The following is a 13,125-nucleotide window of genomic DNA, read 5'->3' on the forward strand; positions in this document are numbered from 1 at the left end:
GTGTAAACTGCTGCCAGTAATGTCTTTGTGTGTCCTGTCTCCAAAGTAACTATGTCAGTCAAGATATCCCCTAGCCTAGATTCTGAAACCGATCGACTGATTGACTTTACCTTTGATCTTAGTCTTTGAACAACAGGTGTTCATTTGGTGTGCCAGTCGTGTTAGCTCTTCCAACAGGTGTGTTTATATATCATTGTAGCGAAGTAATCGTTTTTTTCCGGAATATTGTGTTTTATTTAGGTCAACGTGATGAGAGACTAATACATTAGTTTAAGGGACTATGGGCTCCAAAGATGAAAAATGGCTGAACGGAATTAGTCTGTTTTAGCTTTGAAAAGATGAACGGGAACTAGATGGACACCCCGAATGTCAGAATTTGATCTGTAAACGTGTTGTATAGTCTGGTACCAAACCCAAGGTGGATTATATATAACCGCCAATCATAAAGTCACAGCACCACGTGTGCCGAAAAAAAACCAAACAGCCTTAGCATAGGAGAATTCATGCATGCGTGCTTGGATCCTGTATTAGACATGCAGGTTACACACAAATCAATATAGCAAATGTTGAGTCACTGAGTTACTGCATGTCTGAACAATTTGATGATCATATCCGACTTTGTGTTTTCCCACAGTTTGATTATGCTTATTGTTTCTGTGTATGACATCTGTGGTGTATACTTAATGAGAAAGCACAAAGAAAAAGCAAGAAGGCAAGCCCAAAAGGTAATAAAGTAATTTCCGTAAAAACATAGGCTAATTCTAGGATTTGCAATTTCTATTTCACACAGGAGTTGAAAAGCAAAGACATGGGTGACTGCTTTGACAGTGGAATCGATGGCCTCACAGCAGACTCCGGCTCTCCAGTGCAGTCTTCGAGCTTCCAGTGGTCTCCTGGTTCTGGACAGATCTTTCCCCAGCGAAGTGAGTCCTCGAATGCAATCAGCAGCGATGCAGTGCGCCAAAACATTTATGAGAGTTTTATGCGGGAACTGGAGACTGATAAGTCCAATATGGAGAATCCAGCCGCTCTACCTGAAACGGAAGAGTCCAGCAGCGACTCGCTCAGCTCCCTGGAGCAACTAGACCTGCTCTATGAGAAGGAGCAAGGGGTTGTGCGCAAGGCGGGGTGGCTCTTCTTCAAGCCTCTGGTCACCTTGCAGAAAGAGAAGAAACTGGAGCTGGTGACACGCAGGAAGTGGAAACAGTACTGGATCACTCTCAAAGGTAAACATTCTATCAACTACTGTGAAAAATGGAGCAATATTGTTGGGTGCATGTGTTCTTAGCAGACACCACATTTTCCCTTTCTCTCATCTTCATGAGACTGTGGTGGGTATCTGGTTTTGCTACATTTCTGAGAAGCAGCTATGGAACAAGATTTCCCATAGCTAGTAGGTCTCGACTTTTGACTTTGCCAATGCTTTTTTTGCTGATGCTTATCATCATCAGTAAAAGAAAAAAATGGTTATTGCAGAGGCTGAACAGGTGCAATGAGGAATATGCGCTCTGGCGTCAACACAGTTGCGCTGTGTGTGTCATGATGCAGCGGCACCCACATTTTCTTCTTTCATTTAACATTCCAAAACGGTGAACGCCCATCTTGGAGTAGTAAATTAAAAACATATAAAAAGTGTGCGAAAGCGGATTATATAGAAAGGAGGAACCCGGCGGCAAATTGCAACTGCCAGGCCCTAGAAAAAGCAAACAAAAAATATTAATAAAACACGTGGACTCCCATGATGTCCTTCCTATAATAAAAATGTTGTTCCTTGGTGTGGAACTGTGGGTGGATAAACGTCATCTAATCAAAGGGGTGATAAAGAAGCTATGCTTCACTTAAAGGACAAACACAAGAAGAGGAGGTAAAGCAAGTGAATGAGATTGACATGAAAGCCAATCAATGTTAAGCAGTGGCTTAATCTAAAGCCTGCTCTCTGATACTGTACACGATATGTCTTTAACAGCAGCTAAAGCTGTATGCAAGACCTAAAAACTGAGCTTTGCAGGTAAATGTTGAACTACATGTGACGGTATTAGTTTTGATCACAAATACCCAAAAGAAAGCTAAGCTACATATAGCAAAAGCAGCAGTACTCACGGTCCTTCTCTAGCTTTCACCACCATCACTTCATGCCTACGTCCTCACCCCCTTAACTCGGGTATGTTAAAATGAGAAATGAAGATTAAATAAATCCGTAAAATTAACTTACAATGTAAGTGTTCAAGCTACAATGGTCACCAATTGTTGGGATAGAGAGGGCATATGCCTTCTTTTTATTCAACTCCAAACGGTTGAAGGCACTACCTTAGTTACTACAGTCCTAACTCTGAGTAGTTCTAGCCCCTGACATACAGTTATGGAATACAATTATGTCTGAGGCAAAGATAACTCTATGCTGTCATCACTAGAAGGCTTAAAGTAGTGCAAATGAAAATGGAAGGGAAATAATCATGTGTTGTAGATAGGCTACCGACTACCTCTGTACTACCAAGCTGTGATTGGTATAATCTGGCAGAGGAGAAAAGTGCCTTTTGATCCGCCAAGCCTTACTGGTCCCAGTGTTCCAGTGGTAGTATCCTCAGAATCAAGTGGGTGGATGTAAATGTGAAATGATGGTTTCCTGTACTTGTAATCTGGGTTGCTAAATCAGAGGTTTCCAGTTACTATATGTCCTTCAAAGAATCTGTGATTTGAACCCTAGAGAGCTGTAAAGTGGGTCTGCTTGAAGAAAGACATTTATTTTAATAGAGTAAGATCTTTGCCAACCATTCATTTTGCCGAGACCCACCAACACTAAACTGTGTTCTCATGAGTACGTTTAGGATCGTAACTGAAATAGCAAGTGTGCTGTACCTCTACTCACACAACAAATTAGGAACATTTGTGTTATCTCCTATAATTCTTCAATCTCATTTCGATTTCTTAGAAAAGCCATAAGGCATCCATGCTCTTACAGGATGTGTACATTCAAGGATGTGTACATCCACCTTCTGTTGAAGGTGTGGCTCTTCTGAACCTTTAGGCTTATTTCCCTGTTCTTGGCGCGAATGTTTGGTGCTAGGCACCCATAAACAATTTGGGGGTGATTTTCCACTTCCTGCTAGCAGCTCTTCCAGTAACTGATGATGCCTTAGATGGCTGCATGTCACATTAACGAGTGATAAAATATTGTCATGCAATAATATCGTATCCTTACAATTGACTACCAAAATATTCTGAAGGTAGGTATAAATAGGTAAGTATAGATTTACTATTCTTAACTCCACATATATGCACCTGGAAGATATGTTTATCATCAAGGTACTTAGATGTTTAGTTAGGAATTGTGTGGGCATAAGGGGTATATATATATATATATATATACATATGTATATAGTACATTTATTGTTTCATGCGACTTGCCTATATATATATATAACTCTATTGTGTGAAACAATACCCCCAAACTCAATGATGCGATAGAATACCACCAAATGTTTGTGCGGTAGAATAACACCAAACTCTGTGGTGCGATAGTATACCACCAAACTCTATGGCGCGATAGAATACCACCAAACTCTATTGTGCGATAGAATACCACCAAACTCTATGGTGCGATTGAATACCACCAAACACTACTGTGTGATAGAATACCACCAAACTCTATGGTGCGATAGAATATCCCCAAACTCTATGGTGCAATAGAATACCACCATACTCTATGGTGCAATAGAATACCACCAAACTCTATGGTGCGATAGAATACCACCATACTCTATGGTGCGATAGAATACCACCAAACTCTATGGTGCGATAGAATACCAACAAGCTCTATGGTGCGATAGAATACTACCAAACTCTACGGTGCGAAAGAATACCATCAAATGTTTGTGCGATAGAATACCACCAAACTCTATAATGCGATAGAATACCACTAAACTCTATGGTGCGATAGAATACCACCAAACTCTATGGTGCAATAGAATACCACCAAAATATACAGTGCGACAGAATACCATCAAACTCTACAGTGCGATAGAATACCACCAAACTCTACTGTGCTATAGAGCACCACCTAATGTTTGTGCGGTAGAATACCACCTAACTCTACAGTGCGATAGAATACCATCAAACATTACAGTGCGATAGAATACCATCAAAGTCTACAGTGAGATAGAATACCACCAAACTCTACAGTGGGATAGAATACGACCAAATGTTTGTGCGGTAGAATAACACCAAACTCTGTAGTGCGATAGAATACCACCAAACTCTATGGTGCGATAGAATGCCACCAAACTCTATGGTGCAATAGAATACCACCAAACTCTATGGTGCGATAGATACCACCAAACTCTATGGTGCGATAGAATACCACCAAACTCTATAGTGCGATAGAATACAACTAAACTCTATGGTGCGATAGAATACCACCAAACTCTATGGTGCAATAGAATACCACCAAAAATGACAGCGCGACAGAATACCATCAAACTCTACTGTGGGATAGAATACCACCAAACTCTACTGTGCTGTAGAATACCATCTAATGTTTGTGCGGTAGAATTCCACCTAACTCTATGGTGCGATAGAATACCATTAAACTCTAGAGTGCGATAAAATACCATCAAAGTCTACAGTGCGATAGAATACCACCATGAGCGTCCGCAGGGGAGGGCAAGGAGGGGCACTTGCCCCCCCCCCTGGATCGCCGGTCCCATTCCATTTAAGGACACCTTTAGTCCGTAATTTTCACGATTACAGCAGGCTGTTCCCCTGCGAGAAGCCCCAGGAGTTTAAATGTTCTCTTACTTGGGGCCTCTCGCACTTCTCTTTGAACTCTAGAGGCTGCAGCAGCCCCTCCCTGACCTCGAGCAGACTGTGGACAGGCCCATTGTCATTCTGTCTGCTGCTGATCATCACATAAAGAGTAGACAATGGGCCGTCTGCCTTTAACGTGCCTTGAAGGCGAGTGATGAAGTTAAAAGTTGCCCCCCCCCCTGGAAGGAGAGTGATGAAGTTAAAATGTTGCCCCCCCAGGAAACATTTCTGCGGACGCCCATGAATACCACCAAACTCTACAGTGCGATAGAATACCACCAAATGTTTGTGCGATAGAATACCACCAAACTCTATAGTGCGATAGAATACCACCAAACTCTACAGTGCAATAGAATACCACCAAATGTTTGTGCGATAGAATACCACCTAACTCTACAATGCGATAGAATACAATCAAACTCTACAGTGCGATAGAATACATCAAACTCTACAGTGCGATAGAATACCACCAAATGTTTGTGCAATAGAATACCACCAACCTCTATAGTGCGATAGAATACAACTAAACTCTATGGTGCGATAGAATACCACCAAACTCTATGGTGCAATAGAATACCACCAAAAATGACAGTGCGACAGAATACCATCAAACTCTACAGTGCGATAGAATACCACCAAACTCTACTGTGCCGTAGAATACCACCTTAGGCTTATTTTCTGTTTTCTGTTGAGGTATGTCTGTCACACCTAACTCTTTAAACTCTCATAAATCTTTGAGCCCATCCAACCAGCTATCAAAATTGAAGCTGTAACTGACATTGTCTCACACCTGGTCTTCAGAACATTTCCAGTAAGCAAATCCATACAGCCCTGAAATAAGGAACAGTAATGTACCTTGTATTAAGAAACGGCAAAGGCCAGTTATTTTTTTTTCCTGATAGAGTGTTTCACCATCAGAACATAAGTTTCAAGGTGTGCTGTGAAAGTAAAACATTCATATCATAATTTTTAATAATCATATTACTAAAAGCTCAACCCGACCCTATAGTGAATTTATTTTATGTCAGATTTGCGCCCTACTTTAATTTTCAGTGTGTAAGAACTCTGTGGTTAACCCCTTCCACTTCCTGACGAGATTTAGGCTGGCACAGGAGGCCCTGGTGGTGCGCGAGTCATGCGGCCCAGTGGGGTGCGGCTCACGGATCATCTCCGTGACAGTTGCCAGGAAGTGAGATGTCCACAAAGCAGTTCCTCAAATACTGTGAAGATTACGAAGGCCCACTGCGGTTCCGACTTCCGAGCCACCCACAGTCGGAAGTACAAAGATACCAGGGCGATTAAACCACGTGCGCACAGGAAAGAAGCGCGCTCCCTCCTTCAGGGAGTGTTCGAGAAGCAGTGACGCCAAGCCGTGGGACGTCAGGATGTTAATCTTTTTCCAGTCCAGTTGCATGCGTGGCGTTCATGGATGCAGACTAGAGACTGCGTACAAAGGTTAGATAACAGCAAAGAGCAGTTAGGAAAGGGTGGGCAGAAATGGCATGCTATATTTCACGGTCTTTGCCCTGCACTCACCACTGGGCGCGTGAAGCAGGTCACAATAAGGCAGAAAATGTAACAGGCTGTGGCTCACTTTGGAATTTGCTGGTAGGGTACGCTTGACTCATAGAAGGGATATTGAAACTGCGCACTTTCAGGTGTCTCAAAACACTATGTATGCATGTATGGGAGGTACAAAATCATTGGTGTCATGTTTATTTCCTTTTAATTTGTCCTTTTTTTGTATCATACTAATCACGGCCCCAACCCAAATGTCCTTTGTGCTATGTTTTTTTTTGTGTCGTGCTTGTTGTCACGTTGGCACAGTCTATGCAGTCGCCAGCAGATACTTGCACGGCTTCATGGGACTCATCATAACTTGAAGATTGGTTAAAGATTGTGAGAAAAGAGTGCCTGTGCAGGCCTAGGTTATCTATCTGTAGCCTGCTGCCATGAGCTCATCCCCTCACACTTCATTCCTTCTTACAGGTGTCTATTCACATCATTTTCTTATTATAGGTGTGTCTTGCGTCAAAATTCCCTTGTAAAATGGAAAATAGTTATTTCTTGCTCCATTAAGCCTCACATTCTTTTCTTTTTTGCTGACCTGTTGACCTTCTCTTTGTTTTTCTTCTGTCCAGACCATTTTTCTTCTGGTACTTTATTTTCCTGCATTGCAGGAAGAAAGAGTGCTATAGAGCTGCAAGTGTGATCTTCTGCGTGTATGGTTAGAGAAAATCCCAATAGCCCCCGAAAACCTAGCCTGAAAGACAGGTCTTGGCATCTCGTTACAGATGCTGAAAGAGTTGCTACTTGCAAGCAGCTATCCCTTGTGCAGTGAAGACTGTGCAGGGTCAGCCTGCTGTTCTTTAGTTATTGCGCAATATTATTTTGAACGCTGGGTCCACACCACACACTTGCACAATGCTTGGCATTATAATTCAATCAATCAAATCAATCATGTGTTTGTTAAGCGTGGCTGCTCACCCGTAATGGTCTCACGGCGCTGGGGAGGGGGGTGCAGGTTCCAGTCTATCAAGGAGGGGGTCTGTCGAAGCGCCAGGTCTTGAGGCTTCTCGTGAAGATGGGGAGTGATGTTGTCTGAGGTGGAGCGGTAGATAGTTCTAGGCTCTGGCTGCGAGGAAGGAGAAGGAGTGGCCTCCTGATCTGGTCTTTCTGGTGAGAGGGACCACACGTAGGAGAGCTGGGTGATCGTAGGGTTCTTTGGGGTGCGTGGAATTTGAGTCGGCTGTTCAGGTATGCTGATCCGGTGTTGTGTAGTGCCTTTATGTGCGTGGGTGAGAATCTTGAAGGTGATTCTAGTCTCGATGGGGAGCCAGTGGAGTGTGCCCAGGTGCTGGGAGATATGGCAGTGTCTTTACAGGTTGAGGACCAAACTTGCGGCGGCGTTCTGGATGTTTTGTAGCTAGGAGGTAAGGTTTTTGTTTATTCCGGCGTAGAGTGCGTTGCCGTAGTCGAGTCTGTTGGTGATGAGGGAGTGAGTGACGGTCTTTTTGTGCTCGAGGAGGATCCATTTGAAGGTCTTACGTAGGAGGCCGAGAGTGTGGAAGCAGAAGGATGCAACAGAGTTGATTTGGCGGTCCATTTTGAGCTTGGAGTCCAGGATGATTCCCAGGTTGCGTGCATGGTCCGTAGGGGTGGGTGGTCTTCCGAGGGCGGGGTGCCACTAAGTGCCGTTCCAGGCATCGGGGTTTGGGCCCATGATGAGTACTTCTGTTTTGTAGGTGTTGAGTTGTAGGCAGATGCTTTTCATCCATTTGGTGACAGCTTCCATGCCTTCTTGAAAGTTGTGTTTTGTTGTGTTGGGTTCATTGGATAGGGAGAGGATGAGTTGGGTGTCGTCTGCGTATGAAACAATGTTGAGTCCGTGGGTGCTGACGATGGGGGCAAGCGGAGCAATGTAGACGCTGAAGAGCATGGGAGGACCCCTGGGGGACTCCGCAGGTGAATAATGTAGGGTCAGAGAGGGAAAGGAGGGAGTCTGACCCGGTGCATTCTGCCGGATAAGAAGGAGTGGATCCAGTCGAGGGTGTTGTCCCAGATCCCTGCATCGCGGAGTCTGCGTATTAGGTTGTGGTGAGAGACTGTGTCGAAAGCCGCTGAGAGGTTGAGGAGGATGAGGGCTACTGTTTCTGCTTTGTCCAGTAGAGAGCGGATGTTGTCTGTTGCGACGAGGAGGATAGTTTCTGTGCTGTGGTTTTTTTGAAGCCGTATTGGGAGGAGTCGAGGACAGTGTGCTCTTCAATGAAGGTGGCGAGTTGGCTGTTGATGGCTTTCTCGATGACTTTCACTGTGAACAGGAGCAGGGAGATGGGTCTGTAGTTTTTGAGGTCGGTGAGGACCGCCAAGGGCTTCTTCAGGAGGGAGTTGATCTCGGCGTGTTCCCAGTTGTCGGGGAATGAGGCGTTTGCCAGGGAGTGGTTGATGGTGTGGCGGAGCATGGGTGCGGAGGTGTCGGCGGCTCTGTTGAAGATGTAGTGGGGGCAGGGGTCCGTGGGGGCCCCGGAGTGGATTGACTTCATTGTCTTCAGTGTGTCTTTGGTGGTGAGGGCTGTCCAGTTGTCAATCATTGGCTTCAGGGTGTCTGGGTGGCTGGTGAGGGTTCAGTGTGTTGGTTGTCTTCGTCAAAGTTGTTGTAAATGTTCTTAATTTTGTGATGGAAGAAGGTGCTGAGTTTGTTGCAGAGGTCTTGTGAGGGAGGAATGTCAGTAGACTCACTGGTGGGTTGAGCGAACTCCTTGATGATGCTGAAGTGTTCTTTGCTGTTGTGCGCATGTGTGGAGATTCTGTCTTCAATTGTTTTTTTCCTCATTTTCCTTATAAGTTGGTCGTGGGCGTTGGTGGCGGCCCTGAAGTTGTTGTGTGCTTCTGTGGATTTGGAGTTCCTCCAGGCCTTTTCGAGACGGTAGCATGTGCGTCTGGGCTCTCGAAGTTCAGTGGTAAACCATCTGGCTTTCTTGGTGTGTGTGTGTTGTTGTTTTTCTGGAGGGGGGCTATGCTGTTGGCGCAGTCAGAGATCCATCTGTGCAGAGTTTGGGCTGCGGTGTTGGGGTAATCATCTTCCGTGATGGTTGGCGTGGAGCTGCTGAGTGAGGAGAACTGGTGGTCTGTGATTTTGGTCCAGTTTCTTCATGGGAGCAGATGCTGGTGTTTGTGGATGGTGGGTGTTCTGAAGGCGAAGTGGACGCATGGTGGTCTGTCCAGGGGATTTCGGTGGTGTGGCTGAAAGTGATGGAGTTTCCTGTTGTGAAGAGGGGGTCGAGTGTGTGTCCTGCTGAGTGCGTAGGTTCGGTCACGATCTGGCAGAGTCCAATGTTGTGGAGGTTGTCCAGGAGGGATGTGGTGTTGGGGTCCAGTTGGTTGTCGAGGTGGAAGTTGAGGTCTCCCAGCAGGGTGTAGTTGGTGGATGCGATGGCTTGCAGGGAGATGAAATCTGTGATGGAGTTGGTGAAAGGTCTGCGGTGTCCGGGGGGTCGCTAGATGAGAGTTCCTTGGAGGGTGGTGGTAGGGCTGGCCTGTATCTTGAAGTGTGTGTGTTCCATCAGGTCTGTGAGCTTGTCGGAGAATGTGCTCAGCCGGAGGGTGGATTTGTTGATGATGGCGATTCCTCCTCCTGGGCTGGTGGGGCGGTCCTTCTGAGAGATCTTGTATCCTTGGAGGATGGCGATGGCGATGTCTTGTTCCTGTAACTAAGTGCAAACATATTACCGTTAAGGGTGTCAAGGCGCTGGGGCCTTCGGGGAGATTAAGTTAGCTATTGTCCAGAGTCACATGATGCTGAGCTGAGCTGCTGCCAGCGTCGGCGATCGAGCCAACGACCCCGTGCTCCTGAGTCAGCCGCTCTGGCTGCTGCGCCACACCTCTCCCAGAGTTCTTAAAGCTATAGGAAACACCTACAAGGTGATGGAGCCCCTGACTGGTAGCATTAGTGCTTTGCAGTGTTTCATTACTTTTTAATCACCAACAACATTCAGGACTTCGGCTCATGTACCAGCTGTTTTTCCCACAGACAGATACTTGGTAAAACCCTTTGATACGTCGATTCCTTTGTTTTATACTATTTAAGTAACTCCTGCCTGTGCCAGTGTTTCAAATATATACATCTATACTCTTAACGGCGTACCTTACATTATATTGTGAAAACTAGTGCTTTTGACGCCTTTGTAGGATTCCTGTCTCTAAGCAGTTTCATGGTAGGAGTAACGAAGATTCAAAACTTTTTTTGGTCATGATGCTACTGCAAAAAAGGGCAGTAGTTAAAGCTTGACTAAATATTGGTATTTCTTCAAATGTGTCCTTTTTCTCCATGTCTCATCTGGTTTGACCTTCCAGCCTACACCCCGCTGGTTCTTAGGTCAACAGTGTGGAATACTGTTTTACTTCAAGCAAATTTGCTATTATGAAGTGCAAGCGACCGACCATTGTGAACAAACTCATCAAAATAGTTGCTTGTGCTCCATGGCTGTGTGTGTGCTTTGTCCTAGCCTACTGCCTTTGTGTAGTCTCTAGAAGCAGACCGTTAATGTCATGTTTAGGATTGCCCATAAAGTGTGCCCATCTTTCTCTCATTGTTCATAAAGCATGCCTTGAGCAGGGGGTCCCGCTTGACCTGTGACCTCATGCTGTTTCTCTTATGAAAGGTTGCACCCTGCTGTTTTACGAGACCTATGGGGGGAATTCCACAGAGCAGAGCCACTCACCCAGGTATGCCCTGCTGGCGGAAGACAGCGTCGTCCAGTCCGTCCCCGAGCACCCCAAGAAGGAGAACGTGTTCTGCCTCAGTAACTCCTTCGGAGATGTCTACCTTTTCCAGGTGCTTCGTTTTTTTCTATTGACTGCATATGAAGAGCTGCATATGAACATGTTTTGAAGTTAAGGCTAAGAGATTGTATCTCTCTGTGTCACCTTTAGCTACCGAAAGTGCAAAGACTCAAAGCGAAGGGGACCCCTAGCAGGGCCGTCTTAAGAGTGTTATAGGACCTGGACAAAGCAGTGCACTGGGCCCTGCCTGCACCACTGCTCACATGAATAAAAATGTTTAACGGAGAATTTGTGTTAAATTCTGGTCAGCATGGGGCCCCTGGGCAACTGCCCAGCCTGCCCATGCGATAAGGCGGCACTGACCCCAAACTCGCCATGCATGCGTTCTTTCTGCAGGGATGTTCAAGCTGTGTACTTGCTGGAGAGATTGTCATGAGGGTTCGAGTACCAGGAAGAAGGCTTAACTTGTAGTCCACCCAGGGGAGGAATCAATTACATATTTCTAGAGAAGTTCAGCCCAACAGATGAGGGAACAGTATGCCCTTGCGGTGAACCGCAAGAGTGAGTCAAGGGTGGGCATACTTTGAGGCAGGACACTGTGAAGTAGCAGAAGGTGTTAATGGTAAATCAGATCCAAAACTAGGGCTGATGAAGTAGGAGACTGATAGAAAAAAAAGACTACTTATGTAAATAAAAATGTATTCTTCTTGGAAAAGAGGATATTGTAATGGCATTCCACATATACTCATAATATAAAGATCTCTTGCAATGTTGCTCAATTCGATTGGATGTTGGTCTGCCATGAGGTGGGACAGACACTCTAAGGTCAGGGTGCTCTTCTAGCCTTACAGCATTGGTATATGTGTCTGCTGTATCTGCAGCATGTATCTGGTTAGTGAAGCAATGCAGTGTTTGTGACATTCTCTTGCAGCAAATGTATCTTGTGTTTGAGGCCCAGTGCAAACTGAAGACATTCAAAGATCATTGTAAACGGGAGGAATTGGCAAAGTATGTGAAGGATTAAGAAAGGAAAAGCAAATTACATTTTGATAACTTTACATTTGAAGGACATAATCCCAGGCAGAAGAATTAAAGGTTGGAAAACCTAGATACAAAGAGCTGGGCTTAATATAAGTAATTGCTAAATATGTTTGTTGGGAGGCCATTCTTTGTTTTCTGGTGCATTGATATTCTCCTATTATACGAAGGGTTTTCCCCTCACTTTTGAGCATATCAAAGGTTAAGTTGGAGAACAGTTCTACTGAATGCCCATGGGTGTGCCTTTATTCTCGGTTGGAGTCCTAGCCTTGCCACTAAAACTTGTTGCAACAAAAAATAAAGAAACAAACAGCGAAAAGGTAATATAAACTGATACCTAACAACCTTGCCACATAGAGCTCCAAAACAAACAAGGATTGGCAAAGCCAGTTGGTCTCACCTATCTAATGCAAGTGCTGAGGTGTCGGTTTTTTTCCAATGTTTGTCTGTAAAGTATTGCTTAAAGTGAAGAAAAAAACATTTAAAAATACATTAGGAAAACAGTACATTGAATTCACAGTTTTCAATGTACATAAACTGTATGGTTTTATTATATTTTTTATATTCTAAATACTTTTCATTCAGTAAACTGAGAACAGAATGAAAGAGAAATAGAGGGTGTCGGAATGAAAAAGAAACGCTTGGCAAGGTCTACTTTTTTTCCCGAGGATTCAGCCATTTGGTCTTCTGAATTAGCCCAGGGAGTAGATTTGTTGGGCCTTAAGGAGAAGTATCAAGCTAAGTACACTTTCTGGCTCCGAGGCCAGCTGAGTGAGTGCAGCAGATGGTCCTCCACCTAGGGTCATAAAAGCCTTTGTTTTCCAAATCCTGTGATTTTATACAATATGTGGAATGCAGAAGAAAAAGCAAACCAACCCCTTATTTTCTATTCTTCAGCCATGCCCCAGCCAAAATAACCCAGTTGCTTTTACAGACAAGCTGGGAGTGGTTGGGAGCAAAATAGTGCAGAGGGGTGGGTTTTGAGGAGGAAAGAGTACGCAA

The 13,125-nt window shown here is 44.8% G+C and overlaps 1 protein-coding gene across 2 annotated transcripts in view; it reads left to right on the forward strand.

The window, feature by feature from the left end:
• The window catches only part of TIAM2 (TIAM Rac1 associated GEF 2), a 313,756-nt gene that overhangs the window by 79,369 nt on the left and 221,262 nt on the right, over positions 1 to 13,125 (forward strand). For both annotated transcript variants that reach the window (XM_086927397.1, XM_086927398.1), the window contains exons 4-5: positions 791 to 1,226; positions 10,965 to 11,137. In XM_086927397.1, the coding sequence (XP_086783523.1) occupies positions 791 to 1,226; positions 10,965 to 11,137 (609 nt within the window). The remainder of the gene's footprint in view (positions 1 to 790; positions 1,227 to 10,964; positions 11,138 to 13,125) is intronic.

This window comes from Lissotriton vulgaris, chromosome 6, assembly GCF_964263255.1.
Source record: "Lissotriton vulgaris chromosome 6, aLisVul1.2, whole genome shotgun sequence".
Classification (NCBI taxonomy): domain Eukaryota; kingdom Metazoa; phylum Chordata; class Amphibia; order Caudata; family Salamandridae; genus Lissotriton; species Lissotriton vulgaris.